This window comes from Lonchura striata, chromosome 27 (genome assembly GCF_046129695.1).
Source record: "Lonchura striata isolate bLonStr1 chromosome 27, bLonStr1.mat, whole genome shotgun sequence".
NCBI lineage: Eukaryota > Metazoa > Chordata > Aves > Passeriformes > Estrildidae > Lonchura > Lonchura striata.
Genome location: NC_134629.1, coordinates 9,130,139 through 9,153,208, shown reverse-complemented (window position 1 = coordinate 9,153,208; position 23,070 = coordinate 9,130,139). Strand labels below are relative to the sequence as shown.

Sequence of the window (23,070 nt, the reverse complement as noted above, 5' to 3'; positions counted from 1 at the left end):
AAAAATATGGGTAAAGATATGGATTAAAATGGGTTAAAAATGGGTAAAAAAATCGGTAAAAATGGGTAAAACAATGGGTAAAAATATGGGTAAAAATGGGTAAAAATATGGGTAGAAAATGGGGAAAAAATGGGGAAATAAAGGGAAAAAATGGGTAAACAATGGGTAAAAATATGGGTAAAAAAGGTAACAAAATGGGTTAAAAAAAGGTAAAAAATGGGTAAAAAAATGGGGAACAAATGGGGGAAATATGGGTAAAAATATGGGTAAAAAATGGATGGGAAAAATAGAAACTAGGTAAAGAAATAATAAGAAATAGAAAAAATGGGTAAAAAATTAATGGGAAATAGAGAATGGTTGAAAAAATAAGAAAAAAATCAGAAAATGGGTAAAAATATACATGGGAAATAGAGAAAATGGGTAAAAATGGGTGGGGAAGACAGAAAATCAGTGAAAAAAATTAGAAGAAATAGAGAAATTGGGTAAAAAAATTAGTGGGAAATAGAGAATGGATGAAAAATAAGAAGAAATTGGGTAAAACATGGGAAAAATAGAAAATGGGTAAAAATATATATGGGAAAAGAGGAAATGGGTAAAAAAAGTAATAGGAAAATAGAGAATGGGTAAAAAAATAAAAATAAATACAGAAAATGGGTAAAAATGTACATGGGAAATATAGAAATGGGTAAAAATGGGTGGGGAAAATAGAAAATGGGTAAAAAAATAAAAATAAATACAGAATTTGGGTAAAAATGTACATGGGAAACATAGAAATGGGTAAAAATGGGTGGGGAAATAGAAAATGGGTAAAAAAATAAAAATAAATACAGAAAATGGGTAAAAATGGACATGGGAAACATAGAAATGGGTAAAAATGGGTGGGGAAATAGAAAATGAGTAAAAAAATAAAAATAAATACAGAAAATGGGTAAAAATGTACATGGGAAACATAGAAATGGGTAAAAATGGGTGGGAAAAATAGGAAAATGGTACAAAAATGAATGGGAAATCCAGGATTGGGTTAAAAAAATTGGGAAATTTAGGAATGGGTAAAAATGCAGGGAAACACAGAAAATTCAATCAAGAGCGCGTGAAAAATGCAGAGAATGATTAAAACCACAGGAAACGCATCAAAAAGCCGCAGAAAACACGGAAAAACACGCGGAAAACACGGAAATTTAACGAAAAACAGAAAATTCATTAAAAATTACGTGGAAACGGAGAAAGATGAAATAAAGCCCCAGAAAATTCCTAAAAAACACCAAAATTTGCATGTGAGTAACTGGGAAGTGCAGGAAATGCGCAGGAAATGCAGGAAATCAACAGGAAGTGCAGGGAATGAACAGGAAGTGCAGGGAATGGACAGGAAGTGCAGGGAATGGACAGGAAGTGCAGAAAATGTGGGGAAATAAACAGGAAGTGCAGGAAATAATGAACAAGAAGTGCAGGGAATGAACAGGAAGTGCAGGAAATAAGGAACAGGAAGTGCAGGGAATGGACAGGAAGTGCAGGAAATGTGGGGAAATTAAACAGGAAGTGCAGGAAATAATGAACAGGAAGTGCAGGGAATGGACAGGAAGTGCAGGAAATAAACAGGAAGTGCAGGAAATAAACAGGAAGTGCAGGGATTGCACCCAAAAAGGGCCCGCGGGGAACTCGCAGGGTGAGCACACTCAGAGCTTACACACGGGATCACACACGTGTACAGAGCTCACACACGTGTACAGAGCTCACACTCACACGGGATCACACACGTGTACAGAGCTCACACACGTGTACAGAGCTCACACTCACACGGGATCACACACGTGTACAGAGCTCACACTCACACGGGATCACACACAGAGCTCACACAGCTCACACGGGATCACACACGTGTACAGAGCTCACACTCACACGGGATCACACACAGAGCTCACACTTACACAGAGCTCACACACAGGATCACACACACGAGATCACAGAGCTCACACTCACAGCTCACACACGGGATCACACACGTGTACAGAGCTCACACTCACACGGGATCACTCACAGGATCACACACAGATCACACACAGAGCTCACACTCACAGCTCACACGTGGCATCACAGTCACAGCTCACACACACAGCTCACACTCACACAGGATCACACGCAGAGCTCACACACACAGAGCTCACACACGGGATCACACACACACAGGATCACACGCAGAGCTCACACTCACAGCTCACACACGGGATCACACACACACGAGATCACACGCAGAGCTCACACTCACAGCTCACACACGGGATCACACACACACAGGATCACACGCAGAGCTCACACACACACAGAGCTCACACACGGGATCACACACACACAGGATCACACGCAGAGCTCACACTCACAGCTCACACACCTGTGCACACTCACACCTGCACACTCCCCATGCACACTCCCCCCGTTTGCACACACCCCCCTTTCCACACTCCCCCCCTTTGCACACTCCCCCCCCGTTTGCACCCTCACCCCCCCTTTGCACACTCCCCCCTTTGCACACTCCCCCCGTTTGCACACTCCCCCCTTTGCACACTCCCCCCCCCTTTGCACACTCCCCCCTTTGCACACTCCCCCCTTTGCACACTCCCCCCTTTGCACACCCGCCGCGCCCCCGCGCCGGCCGCCCCCGCCCCCGCCGTGCCCGGGGCCGTCGGGCGGAGCGGGGCTCGCGGCGGGCGGCGGCACCGGCCGCAGGTACCGGGGGGGCCGCGACCACCGGGGGAGGGGGCCGGATTGGGGGGTCCGGTATTGGGGGGGGGGGGTCCGGTATTGGGGGGGGGGGTCCGGGATTGAGGGAGGGGGTCCGGGACAATCCCGGGACAATCCCGGGGGAACCGGGGGGACAATCCCGGGACAATCCCGGGGGAACCGGGGGGACAATCCCGGGGGACAATCCCGGGGGAACCGGGGGGACAATCCCGGGGGACAATCCCGGGGGACAATCCCGGGGGACAATCCCGGGGGACAATCCCGGGGGACAATCCCGGGGGACAATCCCAGGGGACAATCCCGGGGGACAATCCCGGGGGACAATCCCGGGGGGACAATCCCGGTGTTGGGGGGGGACAATCCCGAGACAATCCCGGGACAATCCCGGGACAATCCCGGGGGACAATCCCGGGGGTGCCGCTCCCCGCGTGTCGCTCACGGGAACTTGGGGAGAAGTTGCCCCGCGCGTCGCGGCGGGGCCATCGCGGCTCCATCCCGGTTCTCTCCCCGTTCTTTCCCGGCTCCATCCCGGTTCTCTCCCCGTTCTTTCCCGGCTCCATCCCGGCTCCGGTCGTGGCTCCTTACCGGCTCAGGTGGCGGTTCCTTCCCGGTTCCTTCCCGGCTTCGGTGGCGGCTCCATCCAGACTCCGGTGCCGGTTCCATCCCGATTCCGGCTCCCTGGCGGCTCCATCCCGGCTCCGGTTACATCACCGGCTCCCACCCCGGCTCCGGTCCTGGCTGCTGCAGGAGCTCCGCTCCGACTCCGTGTCCGGCCGCGCTCCCGGTGCCGCTCTCGCCCCTCCGGCACCACCGGCTCCGGCTCCGTCCCCTCCGCCAGCGCCGCTGCCGGTCCCGTCCTCGGCCGCAGCCCCGGCCCCGCTGCCGGTGCCGCCGCCGGCTCCGCCCGCAGCTCCGGCCCCGCTCCCGATCCCATTCCCGATCCCATTCCTGGCTCCTGATCTCATTCCGGGCTCCTGATCCCATTCCCGATCCCATTCCCGGGCTCATCCCAGCTCCCGATCCTATTCTGGGCTCCTGATCCCATTCTGGGCTCCTGATCCCATTCCCAATCCCATTCCCGGCTCCTGATCCCATTCCCGGCCCCGGCCCCTCTCTGGGTTTCACCCGCAGCTGCAGCCGCTGTCCCCATCCCTGTCCCTGTCCTTGTCCCCATCTCCAGCTCCATTCCCAGCCCCATTCCCTGACCACATCCCCATCCCCATCCCTTTTCCCATCTCCATCCCCTTTCCCATTCCCATTCCCTGTCCCTGATCCCATTCCCATTCCCTTTCCCTTTCCCATCCCCGTTTCCATCCCCATCCCCTCCATCTCCAGCCCCATCCCGTTTCCATTCCCAGCCCCATTCCCTTTTACCAGCCCCATCCCTGTCCCTGATCCCATTCCCAGCCCCATCCCTGTCTCTTTTCCCATCCCCATCCCCGTCCCCGTGCCCTCCGCACCCCCGGCCCCATCCCCATCCCTGATCCCATTCCCAGCTCCATTCCCTGTCGTCTCTGATCCCATTCTCTGTCCCTGATCCCATCCCCATCCCCATCCCCGTTCCGGTGCCCTCCCCGTCCCCTGCTCACCCCCGGCCCCATTCCCTGTCTCTAATCCCATTCCCTGTCTCTGATCCCATCCCCATCCCTGTCCCTTTCCCCATCCCCGTCCCCATCCCCGTCTCCTGCTCACCCCCGGCCCCATCCCCATCCCTGATCCCATTCCCGGCCCCATTCCCATCCCTGATCCCTTTCCCCATCCCCGATCCCATTCCCCGTCCCTTCCCCGTCCCCGTCCCCTGCTCCCCCCGGCCCCATTCCCATCCCTGATCCCATTCCCATCCCCATCCCCATCCCCATTCCCATCCCTGATCCCATTCCCATCCCTGATCCCATCCCCATTCCCATCCCCATCCCCATCCCCGTCCCCGTCCCCTGCTCCCCCCGGCTCCCCGGGCGGCCTCTCGCCGCCGCCGCCGCTCGCCACCATCGCCGCCAAGGGCGAGCGGGCGCTGCTGGCGCTGGCCGCGCCGGGGCTGAGCCGCGGCAGGCGGGTGGCCGGCGTGGCCATCGGCGTGGCCATGCTGCTGCTGCTGCTCGTGGCCATCCCGCTGCTGGTGCACGGCTCCAGGGCGGCCGCGCACTACGAGATGCTGGGCAGCTGCCGCATGGTCTGCGACCCGTACCCCGAGCCGCCCGCCGCCTCCGCCGCTCCGTTCCTGCCGGGAGCCAAGGGCGAGCCGGGCCGCAAGGGCCGCTCCGGGCTCCGCGGGCCGCCGGGGCCGCCGGGCCCGCGGGGACCCCCGGGAGAACCGGGCCGGCCGGGTCCGCCGGGCCCGCCGGGCCCGGGGCCGGGCGGGTACATCCCGTCCTTCTACAGCCCCAAAATCGCTTTTTACGCCGGCTTGAGGAAACCGCACGAGGGTTACGAGGTGCTGCGCTTCGACGACGTGGTGACCAACGTGGGCAACTACTACGAGCCCTCGAGTGGCAAATTCACCTGCCCGCTGCCCGGCATTTATTTCTTCACCTACCACGTCCTGATGCGCGGCGGGGACGGCACCAGCATGTGGGCCGACCTGATGAAGAACGGGCAGGTAACGGGAGCCCGCGGGACCCCCGAGCCGCCACAGCGCTCTGCAGTCCGGCTTTGCAGCCCGCCGGGTTTTAGCCCCGGTTTGCAGCCCCCGGTTTTTAGCCCCGGTTTGCAGTCCCGGTTTTTAGCCCCGGTTTTTAGCCCCCCGGGTTTTAGCCCCGGGTTTTAGCCCCGGTTTTCAGCCCCCGGTTTTCAGCCCCCGGTTTTTAGCCCCGGTTTGCAGCCCCCCGGGTTTTAGCCCCGGCTTGCAGCCCCGGTTTTTAGCCCCGGTTTGCAGTCCCGGTTTTTAGCCCCCCGGGTTTTAGCCCCCCGGGTTTTAGCCCCGGTTTTCAGCCCCCGGTTTTTAGCCCCGGTTTGCAGCCCCCCGGGTTTTAGCCCCGGCTTGCAGCCCCGGTTTTTAGCCCCGGCTTTTAGCCCCGGTTTGCAGCCCCTCCGGGTTTTTAGCTCCGGTTTTCAGCCCCCCGAGCCCCCAGCCCGGTTTGCAGCCCCGGTTTTCAGTCCCCCGGGTTTTTAAGCCCCGGTTTTCACCGCCCAGGCTCCCAGCCCGTTTTTAGCCCCGGTTTTTAGCCCCGGTTTGCAGCCCCCGCTTTGCAGCCCCCGCTTTGCAGCCCCCCAGGTTTTAGCCCCGGTTTTTACCCCCCGAGCCCCCAGCCCGGTTTGCAGCCCCGGTTTTCAGTCCCCCGGGTTTTTAAGCCCCGGTTTTCACCGCCCAGGCTCCCAGCCCGTTTTTAGCCCCGGTTTTTAGCCCCGGTTTGCAGCCCCCGCTTTGCAGCCCCCGCTTTGCAGCCCCCCAGGTTTTAGCCCCGGTTTTTACCCCCCGAGCCCCCAGCCCGGTTTGCAGCCCCGGTTTTCAGTCCCCCGGGTTTTTAAGCCCCGGTTTTCACCGCCCAGGCTCCCAGCCCGATTTTCAGCCCCGGTTTGCAGCCCCCGGTTTGCAGCCCCCCAGGTTTTAGCCCCGGTTTTTACCCCCCGAGCCCCCAGCCCGTTTTGCATTCCCGGTTTTCATCCCCCCGGTTTGCATCCCCCGGTGTTTAGCCCCGGTTTTCACCCCCCCTGTTTTTTTACCCCCCGGTTTTTACCCCCCGGTTTTCACTCCCAGGTTTTCACCCCTCGATTTTCACTCCCAGGTTTTCACCCCTCGGTTTTCTTCCCCGGTTTTTACTCCCCGGTTTTCACCTCTTGTTTTCACTCCCCGGTTTTCACCTCTTGTTTTCACCCCCCGGTTTTCATCTCCGGTTTTTAACCGCTCTCTTTCCAGCCCCTGGTTTCACCCCCCGGTTTTCAGCCCCGGTTTCTTTCCCGATTTTCACCCCCCGATTTTCATCCTCGGTTTTCACCCCTTGGTTTTCACCCCCCGGTTTTTAACCCCGGTTTTCACCCCCCGGTTTTTGATCCCGGTTTTTACACCCCGGTTTTCACCCCCCGGTTTTTAATCCCGGTTTTTACACCCCGGTTTTTAACCCCGGTTTTCACCCCCCGGTTTTTGATCCCGGTTTTTACACCCCGGTTTTCACCCCCCGGTTTTTAATCCCGGTTTTTACACCCGGTTTTTAATCCCGGTTTTTACCCCCCGGTTTTTAATCCCGGTTTTTACACCCGGTTTTTAATCCCGGTTTTTACCCCCCGGTGTTTAATCCCGGTTTTTACACCCGGTTTTCAGTCCCGGATTTTTCAGCCGCCTCGGGGTTGCAGTTTTGGCCCACCGTGGTTTCCCTGTTTGGCTTTGGGTGATTTCAGATTCTCATCCGGGTTCGATCCGTTCCTGATTTCCCATCCTCGGTTCTGCTCCATCCCAAATCCCCAAATTCCCATCCCATTTCCCCCATCCCAAATCCCCAAATTCCCATCCCATTTCCCCATCCCAAATCCCCAAATTCCCATCCCATTTCCCCATCCCAAATCCCCAAATTCCCATCCCAAATCCCCATCCCAAATCCCCAAATTCCCATCCCAAATCCCCAAATTCCCATCCTGCTCCCCCCATCCCTGATTTTCCATCCCCAGTTCCTCCACCCTGCCCAGTCCCCACGTCCCATTTCCCCCATCCAATCCTGCCCAAAATTCCCATTATTTCCCCAATCCCTATTTCCTATCCCCAGATCCCATTTCCCCATCCAATCCTGCCCAAAATTCCCATTATTTCCCCCATTCCTGATTCCTCAGATCCCATTTCCCACACCTAATCCTGCCCAAAGTCCCATTATTTCCCCCCAAATTCCCATTTCCTCCATCCAATCCTGCCCAAAATTCCATTATTTCCCCCATTCCCTATTTTCCCACTCCCATATCCCATTTCCCACACCTAATCCTGCCCAAAATTCCCATTATTTCCCCCAAATTCCCTATTTCCCATTTCCTCCATCCAATCCTGCCCAAAATTCCATTATTTCCCCCATTCCCTATTTTCCCATCCCTACATCCCATTCCCCCCAAATCCTGCCCCAAATTCCATAATTTCCCCCCCAAAATTCCATAATTTCCCTCACAAATTCCATCATTCCCCCCCCCAAATTCCATCATTTTTCCCATCCCAGGGGAGGCACAAGGGCTGTGCCCCCCCCGCTCCCTTTGTTCGCTCATCCCGGATTTTTCCATCCATTTATTCCCAAAAAAAAAAAAAAAAAACCAAACCGGGAAAACCAAAGCGAGACTGACCCGGGCTGGTCCCGGGGGGCTCCGGGCTCGCGGCCAGCGACCCCCCCGAGGGGAAAGGGAGGGGAAAATGGGAATTTGGGGGGAAAAATGGGAATTTTGGGGAAAAAATGGGGGGAAAATTTGGGGAAAATGGGGGGGGGGAAATGGGAATTTTGGGGGAAAAAAAGAGGGAAATGGGGGGAAAAATGGGGGGGAAATGGAAATTTTGGGGAAAAAATGGGGGGAAAATTTTGGGGAAATGGGGGGAAATGGGAATTTTGGGGGGAATTGGGGGAAAAATGGGAATTTGGGGGGGGAAATGGGAATTTGGGGGGAAAAATGGGGAAAATGGGAATTTGGGGGACAATGGGGGGGAAAATGAGAATTTTGGGGGAAAAATGGAGGGAAATGGGGGGAAAATGGGGGGAAATGGGGGAAAAATTGGAATTTGGTGGGAAAAATGGGGGGAAAAATGGAAATTTGGGGAGGAAATGGGGGAAAAATGGGAATTTGGGGGGATGGGATGGGGAAATGGGAGTTTTGGGGGGAAATGGGAATTTTGGGGCGATGGGATGGGGGGTGCCAGCCCTGTGCCCCTGCCAGTGGGTGCCAGGTGAGGTGGGTGCCAGGCGGGGTTGGTGACAGGGTGTGTCGGTGCCAGGTGAGGTGGGTGCCACCCCCGTCTGTGCCTGTGCCAGGTGCGTGCCAGGTGTCAGGTGAGGTGGGTGCCAGGCAGTCCCAGTGCCCTGTGCCCGTGCCAGGTGAGGTGGGTGTCAGGAGTGTTGGGTGCCACCCCCGTGCCCCCCGTGCCAGGTGCGTGCCAGGCGGTGTCAGGGCCAGGTGCATTGGGTGCCAGGTGAGGTGGGTGCCAGGTGAGGTGGTGCCAGCCCCGTGCCCCCCGTGCCAGGCGGTGTCAGGTCCAGGTGTGCCGGGTTCCAGGTGAGGTGGTGCCAGCCCCGTGCCCCCTGTGCCAGGTGCGTGCCAGGCGGTGTCAGTACCAGGTGAGGTGGGTGCCAGGTGTGCCGGGTTCCAGGTGTGCCGGGTTCCAGGTGAGGTGGTGCCAGCCCCGTGCCCCCCGTGCCAGGTGGTGTCAGTTCCAGGTGTGTTGGGTGCCAGGTGAGGTGGGTGCCAGTCCCGTGCCCGTGCCAGGTGCGTGCCAGGCGGTGTCAGGGCCAGGTGCATTGGGTGCCAGGTGAGGTGGGTTCCAGGTGAGGTGGTGCCAGCCCCGTGCCCCCCGTGCCAGGTGCGTGCCAGCGCCATCGCGCAGGACGCGGACCAGAACTACGACTACGCCAGCAACAGCGCCATCCTGCACCTGGACGTGGGCGACGAGGTCTGCGTGCGCCTGGACGGCGGCAAAGTGCACGGCGGCAACACCAACAAGTACAGCACCTTCTCCGGCTTCATCGTCTACCCCGACTGAGCCCCGGGGCACCGGGATCCCACCGGGGCCACCAGGAACCGGGACCACCGGGAACCGGGACCCGCCCCCGGAACCGGGACAGCCCCGAGACCCCGCCAGAACCACCCCGGGACCCCGCCTGAGCCCCAAATCCAGCCCCTTCTCCGGCTTCATCGTCTACCCCGACTGAGCCCCGGGGCACCGGGACCACCGGGACCACCGGGACCACCGGGATCCCACCGGGAACCGGGACCCGCCCCCGGAACCGGGACAGCCCCGAGACCCCGCCAGAACCGCCCCAGAACCTCCCTGGAACCGGGACAGCCCCAGGACCACCGGGAACCGGGACCCCGCCTGAGCCCCAAGCCCAGCCCCTGCTCCGGCTTCAGCATCGACCCCGAGCGACCCCGGGACCCCCCTGGAACCGAGACACCCCCGGGACCCCCCTGGAACCGAGACACCCCCGGGACACCCCCGGGACCCTCCCCGGGACCCCCCCCAGGACCCCCCGGCCCCGCCACCGCCGGTGACAGCGGTGACATCCCCGCCCCCAGTGTGACACCGGACACGCGACACCCGCCCCGCACGGCAGCACCCCGAGGGGTCGCGGTGTCCCAGTCTGTGCCAGTCTGTCCCAGTCTGTCCCAGTTTGTCCCGGTTTGTCCCGGTTTGTCCCAGTCTGTCCCATTCTGTCCCCAATAAAAGCATCGGGGTGGCTCAGCCTCTGCCGGGGGGTGACACAGGGGACAAGGGGGGGACCCAGGGGACCCAGGGGTGACACAAGGTTCAGCCGGGGGAGGGGACCCGGGGGTGACACAAGGTTCAGCCAGCCAGGCGGCTGGTGGCACCTCCAGGCTGGCCAGAGATGTCCCCGCAGCTTTTGTGTCACCTCCGCAGTGTCACGCCTTGTCACCTCCCCCCTGCAGTGACAGCGGCGGTGACAGCGGCGGTGACAGTGACAGTGACAGTGACAGACACCCCCCGGCTGTGCAGGGACAATGCCACCCCCGTGGGGACACCGCTGCCACGGGGGGGGGTGGCAGCGCCGCCCTGAGCCGGGTGGGACACAGGAACCCCCCGGCCCTGTCCCCAAGTGCCACCAGCCCTGTCCCCAAGTGCCACCAGCCCTGTCCCCAAGTGTCACCAGCCCTGGCCCCAGCTTGTCCCCACCCTCATCCCCAGCCCTGTCGCCTCCTGTCCCCATCCCTGTCCCCTTCCTCGTCCCTTTGTCCCCCCATCCTTGGCTCTGTCCCCATCCCATTTTCACACCTGTCCCCGTCCCCTCCTGTCCCCATCTTTGTCCCTTTGTCCCCCATCCCTGTCCCCGTCCCATTTCCATCCCCGTCCCCTCCTGTCCCCCATCCCCAATCCTGTCCCCTCCTGTCCCTGTCCCCAACCCTGTCCCCGTCCTTGTCCCTTTGTCCCCATCCCATTTTCATCCCTGTTCCCAATCCTGTCCCCTCCTGTCCCTGTCCCCAATCCTGTCCCCATCTTTGTCCCCATCCCTGTCCCCTCTGTCCCTGTCCCCTCTGTCCCTGTCCCTGTCCCCAATCCTGTCCCTGTCCCCAATCCTGTCCCCATCTTTGTCCCCAATCCCGTCCCTGTCCCCATCTTTGTCCCCATCCCTGTCCCCTCTGTCCCTGTCCCCTCTGTCCCTGTCCCCAATCCTGTCCCCATCCCTGTCCCCATCTTTGTCCCTGTCCCCTTTGTCCCTGTCCCTGTCCCCATCCCTGTCCCCATCTCTGTCCCTGTCCCCTCTGTCCCTGTCCCCATCTTTGTCCCCAATCCCGTCCCTGTCCCCTCTGTCCCTGTCCCCTCTGTCCCTGTCCCCATCTTTGTCCCCGTCCCTGTCCCCTCTGTCCCTGTCCCCAATCCTGTCCCCATCCTTGTCCCTGTCCCCTCTGCCCCTGTCCCCATCTTTGTCCCCGTCCCTGTCCCCTCTGCCCCTGTCCCCATCTTTGTCCCTGTCCCCTCTGTCCCCGTCCCTGTCCCCATCTTTGTCCCTGTCCCTGTCCCCTCTGTCCCTGTCCCCAATCCCGTCCCTGTCCCCTCTGTCCCCTCCCGTCCGTGTCGCTGTCGCCACCTCGTGGCCGCTGCCGGAAGGACGCGGCTGCCGCGGGGAGGTTGGGGGGTCTCCAGGCCCCCCCCCAATATTTTGGGGTATCCCCCCCAAATTTGGGGTCCCCCCATATTTTGGTGTCCCTCCCATATTTTGGGTGTCCCCAGGCCCCCCCAAGAACCCCCAGACCCCTCGGAGCCGTCTCTCCTTTATTCCAGGGCTGCTACAAAACAGAGGGGGCGGATCGGGATTTTGGGGGGGCTGCACCCCCAAATCCCGGATTTTTTTGGGGGGCCGCACCCCCAAATCCCCAGCGCAGTTTTGGGGGGGCTGCACCCCGAAATGTCAGGATTTTTTGGGGGGGGGTTAGGCCTTGGCTGCTCCCGGAGCCGCCGTCAGCGCCTGCAGCTTCTGCGCCAGCATCTCCAGCACGGCTGGGGGGGGCAGCGTCAGGGACACCCCAAAAACGGGGGGACCCCCAAATCGGGCACCCCGAAACCGGGGCACCCCGAAAACAGGCACCCCAAAAACGGGGAGGGGTCAGGGGGACGTGAGGAGAAGCCCCGGGAGCGCGTCAGGGACACCCCGAAAACGGGGAGGGGAAAGGGAAACCCCAAAAACGGGGAGGGGAAAGGGACACCCCAAAAACGGGGAGGGGAAAGGGAAACCCCAAAAACGGGGAGGGGAAAGGGAAACCCCAAAAACGGGGAGGGGAAAGGGAAACCCCAAAAACGGGGAGGGGAAAGGGACACCCCAAAAACGGGGCACCCCGAAAACGGGAGGGACCCCAAAACCAGGGAAGGGTCAGGGGGACCCCAAAACCAAGAGGGGTTGGGGGGTGGGGGGGAAATGGGGTCAGGAGGGAACCCCAAAAATGGGGAGGGGGAAAGGGGGGGGACCCCGGGGGTTTCCTGGGGTGTTTTGGGGGGTCAGGGAGGATTTGGGGGGTCCCTGAGGGGTTTTGGGGGCTCAGGGAGAATTTTGGGGGGGGGGTTCCTGGGCAGTTTTGGGGCTCAGGGAGGATTTGGGGGGTCCCTGAGGGGTTTTGGGGGCTCAGGGAGAATTTTGGGGGGGGGGTTCCTGAGCAGTTTTGGGGCTCAGGGAGGATTTGGGGGGGTCCCTGGGCAGTTTTAGGGGGTTTGGGGGGTCCCTGGGCAGTTTTGGAGGCTCAGGGAGGATTTTTGGGGGGTCCCTGAGGGGTTTTGGGGGGTCAGGGAGGATTTTGGGGGGTCAGGGAGGATTTTGCGGGGGATCTCTGGGGGTTTTGGGGGGTCCCTGAGGGGTTTTGGGGGGTCAGGGAGGATTTTGTGGGGGATCTCTGGGGGTTTTGGGGGGTCCCTGAGGGGTTTTGGGGGGTCAGGGAGGATTCTGGGAGGCTCAGAGAGGATTTGAGGATCCCTGAGGGGTTTTGGGGGGTCCCTGAGGGGTTTTGGGGGGTCCCTGAGGGGTTTTGGGGGCTCAGGGGGGATTTTTGGGGTGCCCACCCTGCTTCATGGCGTGCTTCTCCTGCAGGGCCGGCTGGATTTTCTCCATCTGCCGCGTCAGGAATTCGATTTTGCGCTTGAAAAACGCCCGGGCGTCCTCAGCAGACTGGGGAAAAACGGGAAAAATTGAGAAAATTTGGGAAAAGTTGGGGAAAAATGGGGAAATTGGAATGAAAATGGGGGAAAATAGGGAAAAAATTGGGGGAAATGGGGAAAATTAGGGGAGAATGGGGGAAAATGCGAAAATTGGGGGGAAATTTGAGAAAATTGGGGAAAATAGAGAAAAATGGGGGGGAATGGGAAAACTGAAGAAAAATTGGGGGAAAATGGGGAAATTGGGGAAAAATAGTGGGAAAATGGGGGAATTGGGGAAAAATAGTGGGAAAATGGGGGAATTGGGATGCAAATGGGGAAAATGGGGTGGGAAATGGGGAAAATTTAGTTGAAAAAGGGGAAAACGGGAAAAATGTGGGGAAAGAGGGGTTGGAAAGGGGGTGGGCAAATGGAGGAGGGAGGAAAGGGGATGGAGGGGTGGAAATGGGGGTCCCCAGCCCCCCAAATCCCCCCAAATTTCCCCAAATTTCCCTTGCTCACCTTCTCCACGTAGTAGCCGGTGCCGACGTCCACCAGGACCGTGCGCACGTCCTGCAGCTTGCCCGGCACGTACATCTGGGGGGGTCATGGAAAACGGGGGGCCACGGGGGGCTGGGCGGGTTTTGGGGGGCTCCCGACCCCCCCCAGGGGTTTGGGGGCGTTCAGAGCCCGGTTCAGGGGGGTCTGGGGGGGTTCGGAGCCCCCCAGAGGGGTTTGGGGGAGCAGGAGGAGCACAAGGATACGGAGCTGGTGAGCGGCACAAGGAGGTCCTTGCCTGAGGAAAGGGGAGCAGGGTGGCAAAAGCAGCCCAAAATCCCCAAATCTGAGCCCAAACCAGCCCAAAATCCCCAAATCTGAGCCCAAAATCCCAAAATCTGAGCCCAAACCAGCCCAAAATCCCCAAATCTGAGCCCAAAGCAGCCCAAAATCCTCAAATCTGAGTCCAAATCAGCCCAAAATCCCCAAATCTGAGCCCAAACCAGCCCAAAATCCCAAAATCTGAGTCCAAACCAGCCCCAAATCCCAAAATCTGAGCCCAAACCAGCCCAAAATCCCCAAATCTGAGCCCAAACCAGCCCAAAATCCCCAAATCTGAGCCCAAAATCCCCAAATCTGAGCCCAAACCAGCCCAAAATCCCCAAATCTGAGCCCAAAGCAGCCCAAAATCCCCAAATCTGAGCCCAAACCAGCCCAAAATCCCAACATCTGAACCCAAATCAGCCCCAAATCCCCAAATCTGAACCCAAATCAGCCCAAAATCCCCAAATCTGAGCCCAAAGCAGCCCAAAATCCCAAAATCTGAGTCCAAACCAGCCCAAAATCCCAAAATCTGAGCCCAAATCAGCCCAAAATCCCAAAATCTGAGCCCAAACCAGCCCAAAATCCGACCCCAAAATCCAATCCCAAAATCCAACCCCAGAATCCCACCAGGGTCTGTGGGGGTTTGGGGACCCCCCTCCGGGATTTTGGGGACCCCCCAGAAGATTTGAAGACCCTCCTGAAGATTTGGGGACCCTCCTGAAGATTTGGGGACCCCCCAAAATTCGTGACCAGCCCACAGCATTCACAACTCCCCATCCCAAAGTGGGATTTCGACACCCTGGATCCAGATCTGGGGACCCCTCCCCAGGATTTTGGGGACCCCCCTCCGGATTTTGGGGACCCCCCGGGATTTGGGGGACCCCCTGGCGTGGGGATTTGGGGTTTTTGGGGTGCCCTCACCCTCGTTGCCCTTGTGAAGGACGTTCAGGCACTCCTTGGCCTCCACGAACTTGGTCTGCACCACCTTGAGCTGCGCCAGGGACGAGGACAGGAACTCCACCTCCTGCGGGATTTGGGGGGATCCCCAAAATTTTGGGGGGTCCCCGAATTGTTGTGGGGGTCCCCGAGTTGTTGTGGGGGTCCCCAAATTGTTGGGAGACCCCCGGGGTTGGAATTTAGGGGAGGGGGTCCAAGGGATGAGACCCCAAAAGGATGAGGAGGAAGAAATGAGATTTTTTTTGGGGGGGGTCCTCAAATTTTTTGGGGGGGTCCCCAAATTGTGGGAGGGGGCACCCAGAGCCCCCCCAGACACCCCCAAATTCTCCTCCAGCCCCCCATGATCTGCCCCAGCTGTGATCCCCAAGCTTGGGACCCCCAAAAATCCCTCAGAATTCCCCAAAATCCCCTCAGGACCCTCCAGGACCCCCCAAAATCCCTCAAGACCACCAGGACCCCCTCAGACCCCCCCAGAATCCCCTCAGGACCTCCAAGGACGCCCCAAAATCCCCTCAAGATCCCCCAGAATCCCCCGAGATCCCCTCACGACCCCCCAAAACCCCTCAGAATTCCCCAGGACCCCCTCAGGACCCCCCAAAATCCCCTCAGGACCCTCCAGGATCCCCCAAAATCCCTCAAGACCATCAGGACCCCCTCAGACCCCCCAAAATCCCCTCAGGACCCTCCAGAACCCGCCGAAAATCCCTCAAGACCTCCTGAAATCCCCTCAAAACCCCCAGGACTTCCTCAGACCCCTCCAGAATCCCCTCAGGAGCCCCCAGAACCCCTCGAGATCCCCTCAGGACCCCCGAAATCCCCTCAGACCCTCCCCAGGACCCCCCAGAATCCCCTCAGGAGCCCCCAGGACCCCCCGAGACCCCTCAGAACCCCCCGATATCCTCTCAGAACCCCCAAAAGCCCCCCAGGACCCCTCAGAACCCCCCGATATCGTCTCAAAACCCCCCTAGGACCCCTCAGAACCCCCCAGTACCCCTCAGAACCCCCCAAAACCCCCCAGTACCCCCCAGTACCCCCCAGAACCCCCTCACGCCCCTCCCCACACCCCTCCCACCCCTTCCCCTTCCCCACCCGCGCCCCCCCCCACCCTCCCCCCCCCACGGGACCCCTCCCCACGACCCCCACGCCTCCCCCAGAGCCCGCTGAACCTGCTCCAGCTGCCCTTTGAGCAGCTCCAGCTGCGGCAGCCCCAGCTCGGCCACGCTCACGGCCTGCGCCATCTTGGCCCGCCCGCGCCGCCCTCAGCCGGGCCGCCGGCACAGCGCCCCCTGGCGGCGCGGAGGAGCCGCCGCCTTCCCGCCAAAACAGCGCCCCTGGCGGCGCTCCCGCCAGCACAGCGCCCCCTGGCGGCGCGGAGGAGCCGCGGCCTTCCCGCCAAAACAGCGCCCCCTGGCGGCGCGGAGGAGCCGCGGCCTTCCCGCCAAAACAGCGCCCCCTGGCGGCGCGGAGGACCCGGCTAGACAGCGCCCCCTGGCGGCGCGGAGGTTTTGGGGGGAGGTTCAGGGTGGAATTTTTTGGGGGGGCTCCAGGGAAAATTTGGGGGTTCAGGGGGATTTTTTGGGGGGCTCCAGTAGGGATTTGGGGTACTAGGAAAAATTTGAGGGGGTTCAGGGAGAATTTTTGGGGGGATCCAGGGGGATTTTTTGGGGGGCTCAGAAGAGATTTGGGGGGTCCAGGAAAAATTTGGGGGGTTCAGGGGGAATTTTTGGGGGGATCCAGGGGGATTTTTTGGGAGGATCTAGGAGGGATTTGGGGTACCAGGAGAGATTTGGGGAGTTCAGGAAAAATTTGGGGCTCCAGTAGAGATTTGGGGGGTTCAGGGGGAATTTCTGGGGGGCTCCAGGAGAGATCTGGGGAGTTCAGGAGAAATTTGGGGGTTCAGGGGGAATTTTTGGGGGGGGATCCAGGAGGGATTTGGGGTACCAGGAGAAATTTGGGGCTCCAGGGGGATTTTTTGGGGGAGTTCAGGAGAGATTTGGGGGGTTCATAGGGATTTTTTGGGGGCATCCAGGAGAAATTTGGGGCTCCAGAATAAATTTGGGGGTCCAGGAGAAATTTGGGGAGCTCATGAGAGATTTGGGGGGGGTCCAGGAAAAATTTGGGGGCATCCAGGAGAAATTTGAGGGGTTCAGGGGGAATTTTTTGGGCCTTCAGGAGATTTCAGGGTCCAAGAGAAATTTGGGGGATTCATGGGGATTTTTTTTGGGGGGGTTCAGCAGAAATTTGGGGGTGCAGCAGGAATTTGGGGGTGCAGCAGCTTTATTGTTGCGAAACGGGCGAATAAAAGCAAATTTTGGTACAAAATTTTGTTAAAATTTCAAAAAAATCCAAACTGATCCAACTCCTCCCTCCCAACCCCCCCCCCCCCGTTTCCCTTCAGACACCCCAAAAATCCCCAGGGGGTGGGGGAACCCCAAAAACAACCGGGGACCCCCCAAAATTCACATCAGGTAATGGGGAGACCCCAAAAATGCTGAAGGGACTCCAAAAGCATCAAAGGGACCCTAAAAGTGCCAAAGGGACCCCAAAAACACCAAAGGGACCCCAAAAGTGCCAAAGGGACCCCAAGGGAACCCAAATCCTCCCTCCAACCAATGGGGGGGACCCCAAAATTACCAAAAGGACCCCAAAACCAGCAAAGGGACCCCAAAATGCCAAAGGGACCCCAAAAGCACCAAAGGGACCCCAAAGGGACCCCAAAACTTCACTCCAGACAATGGGGGACCCCAAAGATGACAAAAGGACCCCAAAGGGACCCCAAAAATGCCAAAAGGGACCCCAAACCCTCGCTCCTGACAATGGGGGGACCCCAAAGATGCCAAAGGGACCCCAAAGATGACAAAAGGACCCCCAAAACACCAAAGGGACCCCAAAAGCACAAAAGGGACCCCAAAAGCACCAAGGGGACCCCAAAGATGCCAAAGGGACCCCAAAAGCATCAAAGGGACCCCAAAAGCACCAAAGGGACCCCAAAGATGCCAAAGGAACCCCAAAAGCCCCAAAGGGACCCTAAAAACACCAAAGGGACCCCAAAGATGCCAAAGGGACCCCAAAAGCCCCAAAGGGACCCCAAAGATGCCAAAGGGACCCCAAAAGCATCAAAGGGACCCCAAACCCTCGCTCCTGACAATGGGGGGACCCCAAAAGCCCCAAAGGGACCCCAAAAGCACCAAAGGGACCCCAAAGATGCCAAAGGGACCCCAAAAGCACCAAGGGGACCCCAAAGATGTCAAAGGGACCCCAAAAGCACCAAGGGGACCCCAAAGATGTCAAAGGGACCCCAAAAGCCCCAAAGGGACCCTAAAAACACCAAAGGGACCCCAAGGATGCCAAAGCACCAAAGGGACCCCAAAGATGCCAAAGGGACCCCAAACCCTCGCTCCTGACAATGGGGACACCCCAAAACCCCCGGACCCCTCAGCGGAGGCGCACCGGGAGCCCGTAGGCCACGGGCGCGGCCCCGATCAGGGATTTGAGTCTGGGGGCGCCCCGGGCCTGGGCCAGCTGGGCCAGCAGGGGGGTCCCGGGGCCGCCCCCCAGCCACCCCCGCAGCAGCGCCCGCGCCAGCCGGTCCAGGTCCCGGTCCGTGACGTCCCAGAGCGTGCCCAGCGCCAGCGGGCTGGGGAGCAAAGGGGTTAGAGACCCCAAAAACAGAGAGACCCCCAAAAAAGAGAGACCCCAGCGCCAGCGGGCTGGGGAGCAAAGGGGTTAGAGACCCCAAAAACAGAGAGACCCCAAAAAAGAGAGACCCCAGCGCCAGCGGGCTGGGGAGCAAAGGGGTTAGAGACCCCAAAAACAGAGAGACCCCAAAAAGAGACCCCAAATACAGAGAGAGACCCCAAATACAGAGAGCGTGCCCAGCGCCAGCGGGCTGGGGAGCAAAGGGGTTAGAGACCCCAAAAACAGAGAGACCCCCAAAAAAGAGAGACCCCAGCGCCAGCGGGCTGGGGAGCAAAGGGGTTAGAGACCCCCAAAAACAGAGAGACCCCCAAAAAAGAGAGACCCCAGCGCCAGCGGGCTGGGGAGCAAAGGGGTTAGAGACCCCAAAAACAGAGAGACCCCAAAAAGAGACCCCAAATACAGAGAGAGACCCCAAATACAGAGAGCGTGCCCAGCGCCAGCGGGCTGGGGAGCAAAGGGGTTAGAGACCCCAAAAACAGAGAGACCCCAAAAAGAGACCCCAGCGCCAGCGGGCTGGGGAGCAAAGGGGTTAGAGACCCCCAAAAACAGAGAGACCCCCAAAGAGAGACCCCAAAGAGAGAGAGAGACCCCAAAGAGAGACCACAAAGAGAGAGACCCCCAAAAAAGAGAGACCCCAAAGAGAGACCCCAAAACAGAGAGACCCCCAAAGAGAGACCCCAAAGAGAGACCCCAAAGAGAGACCCCAAAGAGAGAGACCCCAAAAAAGAGAGACCCCAAAGAGAGACCCCAGCGCCAGCGGGCTGGGGAGCAAAGGGGTTAGAGACCCCAAAACAGGGAGACCCCCAAAAAAGAGAGACCCCAAAGAGAGACCCCAAAACAGAGAGACCCCAAAGAGAGACCCCAAAGAGAGACCCCAAAGAGAGACCCCAGCGCCAGCGGGCTGGGGAGCAAAGGGGTTAGAGACCCCCAAAAACAGAGAGACCCCAAAGAGAGACCCCAAAGAGAGAGAGAGACCCCAAAGAGAGAGAGAGACCCCAAAGAGAGACCCCAAAGAGAGACCCCAAAGAGAGACCCCAAATACAGAGAGAGACCCCAAAGAGAGACCCCAGCGCCAGCGGGCTGGGGACCAAAAAACGGGTTAGAGACCCCCCAAAACCAGAGAGACCCCAAAGAGAGACCCCAAATACAGAGAGACCCCAAATACAGAGAGACCCCAAAGAGAGAGACCCCAAAGAGAGAGAGAAATCCCAAATACAGACCCCAAATAGAGAGAGAGAGGCCCCAAATAGGGACCCCAAATAGAGACCCCAAATAGAGATCCCAAAGAGAGACCCCAAATACAGAGACACCCCAAACCCCAAACCCCCAAACCCCAAACCCCCAAACCCCAACCCCCAAACCCCAAACCCCACACCCCACATCCCAAACCCCAAATCCCCAACCCCAAATCCCAAACCCCAAATCCCCAAACCCCAAACCCCAAACCCCAAACCCCAAACCCCCAAATCCCAAACCCCAAATCCCAAATCCCCAACCCCAAACCCCACATCCCACACCCCACATCCCAAACCCCAAATCCCAAACCCCAAATCCCTAACCCCACACCCCACAGCCGCACTCACCACCCGGCCAGGACGAAGCTGAGCACGGTGCCCGAGGGCTCCAGGAGCCCCCGCGGTGCCAACGCGGCGCTGGAGCAGCCGAAGAGCAGCGCCACGGCCCGGCACGGCCGGCGTGCCAGGCTGTGCCCGTCCAGCAGCCGCGCCCCCGCGCCGTGCCCGGCGTAGCTGGGGGAGAGAACCCCAAAATTTACCCCAAATCTGACCCCAAAACCAGCCAGGAGTCCTCAGAACAAACCTCGGAAATCTGACCCCAAAATCAGCCCCAAAATCAGCCCCAAATCTGACCCCAAACCCGGCCGTGCCAGGCTGTGCCCATCCAGCAGCCGCGCCCCCGCGCCGTGCCCGGTGTAGCTGGGGGAGAAAAACCCAAAAATTGCCCCAAATCTGACCCCAAAACCAGCCAGGAGTCCTCAGAACAAAGCTGAGAAATCTGACCCCAAAATCAGCCCCAAATCTGACCCCAAACCCGGCCGTGCCAGGCTGTGCCCGTCCAGCAGCCGCGCCCCCGCGCCGTGCCCGGCGTAGCTGGGGGAGAAAACCCAAAAATTGCCCCAAAACTGACCCTAAAACTGACCCTAAACACAGCACCCAAAACTGACCCAAAACCAGCCAGGTATCCTCAAAAAAAATCCTAAAAAACCCTCCCAAATCTGACCCCAAAACCAGCCCCAAAACTGACCCCAAATCAGCTCTGAACCCTGACCCAAGTCAGCCCCAAATCTCCCCAAAATTCCCCCCAAATCCAACCGGAAATCCCCCAAAATCCAGCCCCAAATCCCCCCAAAATCCAACTCCAAATCAGACCCAAATCCAACCCCAAATCAGCCTCAAAATCCAACCCCAAATCAGCCCCAAATGCCCCCAAAATCCAGCCCCAAATCAGACCCAAATCCAACCTCAAATCCCTCCAAAATCCAGCCCAAATCCCCCCAAAATCCAACCCCAAATCCTGAACCCAAATCAGCCCCAAATGCCTCCAAAATCCGACCCCAAATCAGCCCCAAAACTGACCCCAAATCAGCTCTGAACCCTGACCCAAGTCAGCCCCAAATCTCCCCCAAATCCCCCCCAAATCTCCCCAAAATCCAACTGGAAATCCCCCCAAAATCCAGCCCCAAATCCCCCCAAAATCCAACTCCAAATCAGACCCAAATCCAACCCCAAATCAGCCCCAAATGCCCCCAAAGTCCAGCCCAAATCCCCCAAAATTCAGCCTCAAATCAGCTCCAAAATCCAAACCTAAAATCCCCCCAAAATCCAACCCCAAATCAGATCCAAATCCCCCCAAAATCCGACCCCAAATCAGATCCAAACCCAACCCCAAAATCTCCCAAAATCCAACCCCAAATCAGCCCCAAATGCCCCCAAAATCCAGCCCCAAATCAGACCCAAATCCAACCCCAAATCCCTCCAAAATCCAGCCCAAATCCCCCCAAAATCCAACCCCAAATCCTGACCCCAAATCAGCCCCAAATGCCTCCAAAATCCGACCCCAAATCAGCCCCAAAACTGACCCCAAATCAGCTCTGAACCCTGACCCAAGTCAGCCCCAAATCTCCCCAAAATCCAACTGGAAATCCCCCCAAAATCCAGCCCCAAATCCCCCCAAAATCCAACTCCAAATCAGACCCAAATCCAACCCCAAATCAGCCCCAAATCCCCCAAAATCCAGCCCAAATCCCCCAAAATTCAGCCTCAAATCAGCCCCAAAATCCAAACCTAAAATCCCCCCAAAATCCAACCCCAAATCCCCCCAAAATCCAACCCCAAATCAGCCCCAAATCCCCCCAAAATCTGACCCCAAATCAGCCCCAAATCCCCCCAAAATCTGACCCCAAATCAGATCCAAATCCAACTCCAAATCCCCCAAAATCCGACCCCAAATCAGTCCCAAATGCCCCCAAAATCTGACCCCAAATCAGACCCAAATCCCCCAAAATCTGACCCCAAATCAGTCCCAAATCCCCCCCAAAATCCGACCCCAAATCAGTCCCAAAATCCGACCCCAAATCAGTCCCAAATGCCCCCAAAATCCAACCCCAAAATCCCCCCAAAATCTGACCCCAAATCAGCCCCAAATCCCCCAAAATCCGACCCCAAATCAGTCCCAAAATCCGACCCCAAATCCCCCCAAAATCCGACCCCAAATCCCCCAAATCCACCCCAAAATTTGGGGGTCTCACATGTAGAGGTCGCGCTCGCCCAGCGCCTCCTGCAGCTGCTGCGGGCTCGGCGCCGCCCCCGACACCCCGCGCCAGCCAGGCTGGCTGGAAATCCGGGAAAATCGGGAAAAAACGGGGAAAAATCAGGGAAAAACGGGAAAATGGGGAAAATGGGGATGGGAGAAGGGAAACGGGGGAAAATCCGGGGGGAAAAATGGAAAAACCCAGGAAAAAACAGGGAAAATCCAGGTCGTTTTTGGGTCCCCCCTGGGGTATTTTGGATTCCCAGGTTGGTTTTTGGGTGGATTGTTTTTGGGTTTTAGGTTAGTTTTTGGGATTTGGGGTTAATTTTGGGGTTCCCAGTTTGATTTTTGCATTCCCAGGTTGGTTTTTGGTGTTTTGGGTTAATTTTTGGGTTCCTACATGGATTTTTGGGCTCTCAGTTTGGTTTTTGGGGTTTTAGGTCGGTTTTGGGATCCCGGGTTAATTTTTGGTTTTCAGGGTTCCCAGGTTGGTTTTTGGGTTGATTTTCAGGGTTTTAGGTTAAGTTTTGGGGTTCCCAGGTTGGTTTTTGGGTGGATTTTGGGGGTTCGGGTCAGTTTTGGGGTCCCACCTCTGGAACCAGGCCCGGAACCGCTCCTCGGTGCCGCCCAGGTTTTTGGGTTGATTTTTTTGGGTTTTGGGTTAATTTTTGGGATTTTGGGTTATTTTTTGGCATTCCCATGTTGGTTTTTGGGTGGATTTTGGGGGTTCGGGTCAGTTTTGGGGTCCCACCTCTGGAAGCAGGCCCGGAACCGCTCCTCGGTGCCGCCCAGGTTTTTGGGTTGATTTTTTTGGGTTTTGGGTTAATTTTTGGGATTTTGGG

General features: G+C 58.1%; 3 protein-coding genes across 4 annotated transcripts in view; 1 reads left to right on the top strand and 2 right to left on the bottom strand.

Annotated features, from left to right (window-relative positions):
• Positions 1-4,813: 4,813 nt before the first annotated feature.
• On the top strand, positions 4,814-9,388 carry LOC144247569 (complement C1q-like protein 4). The gene is made up of 2 exons (XM_077788601.1): positions 4,814-5,332; positions 9,209-9,388. Exons 1-2 carry the CDS (start codon positions 4,817-4,819, stop codon positions 9,386-9,388), a joined length of 696 nt encoding a protein of 231 aa, XP_077644727.1. The 5' UTR covers positions 4,814-4,816.
• Positions 9,389-11,618: 2,230 nt separating this feature from the next.
• PFDN5 (prefoldin subunit 5) lies at positions 11,619-16,034 on the bottom strand. Of its 2 annotated transcripts, none has more exons than XM_077788599.1 (6): positions 15,928-16,034; positions 14,726-14,828; positions 13,747-13,778; positions 13,505-13,579; positions 12,911-13,016; positions 11,619-11,860 (listed from the first exon to the last, which is right to left on the bottom strand). In XM_077788599.1, exons 1-6 carry the CDS (start codon positions 15,997-15,999, stop codon positions 11,793-11,795), a joined length of 456 nt encoding a protein of 151 aa, XP_077644725.1. In that variant the 5' UTR covers positions 16,000-16,034; the 3' UTR covers positions 11,619-11,792. The 2 variants fall into 2 exon arrangements, with proteins under 2 accessions (XP_077644725.1, XP_077644726.1); XM_077788600.1 differs by having other exon boundaries at positions 11,619-11,646.
• A 2,162-nt stretch (positions 16,035-18,196) lies between these two features.
• Positions 18,197-23,070, bottom strand: part of ESPL1 (extra spindle pole bodies like 1, separase) — a 40,832-nt gene continuing 35,958 nt past the window's right edge. The window contains exons 33-35 of the mRNA XM_077788585.1: positions 22,227-22,310; positions 20,044-20,208; positions 18,197-18,398 (exon numbers count right to left, since the gene is read on the bottom strand). Of these exons, the coding sequence (XP_077644711.1) occupies positions 18,197-18,398; positions 20,044-20,208; positions 22,227-22,310 (451 nt within the window). The remainder of the gene's footprint in view (positions 18,399-20,043; positions 20,209-22,226; positions 22,311-23,070) is intronic.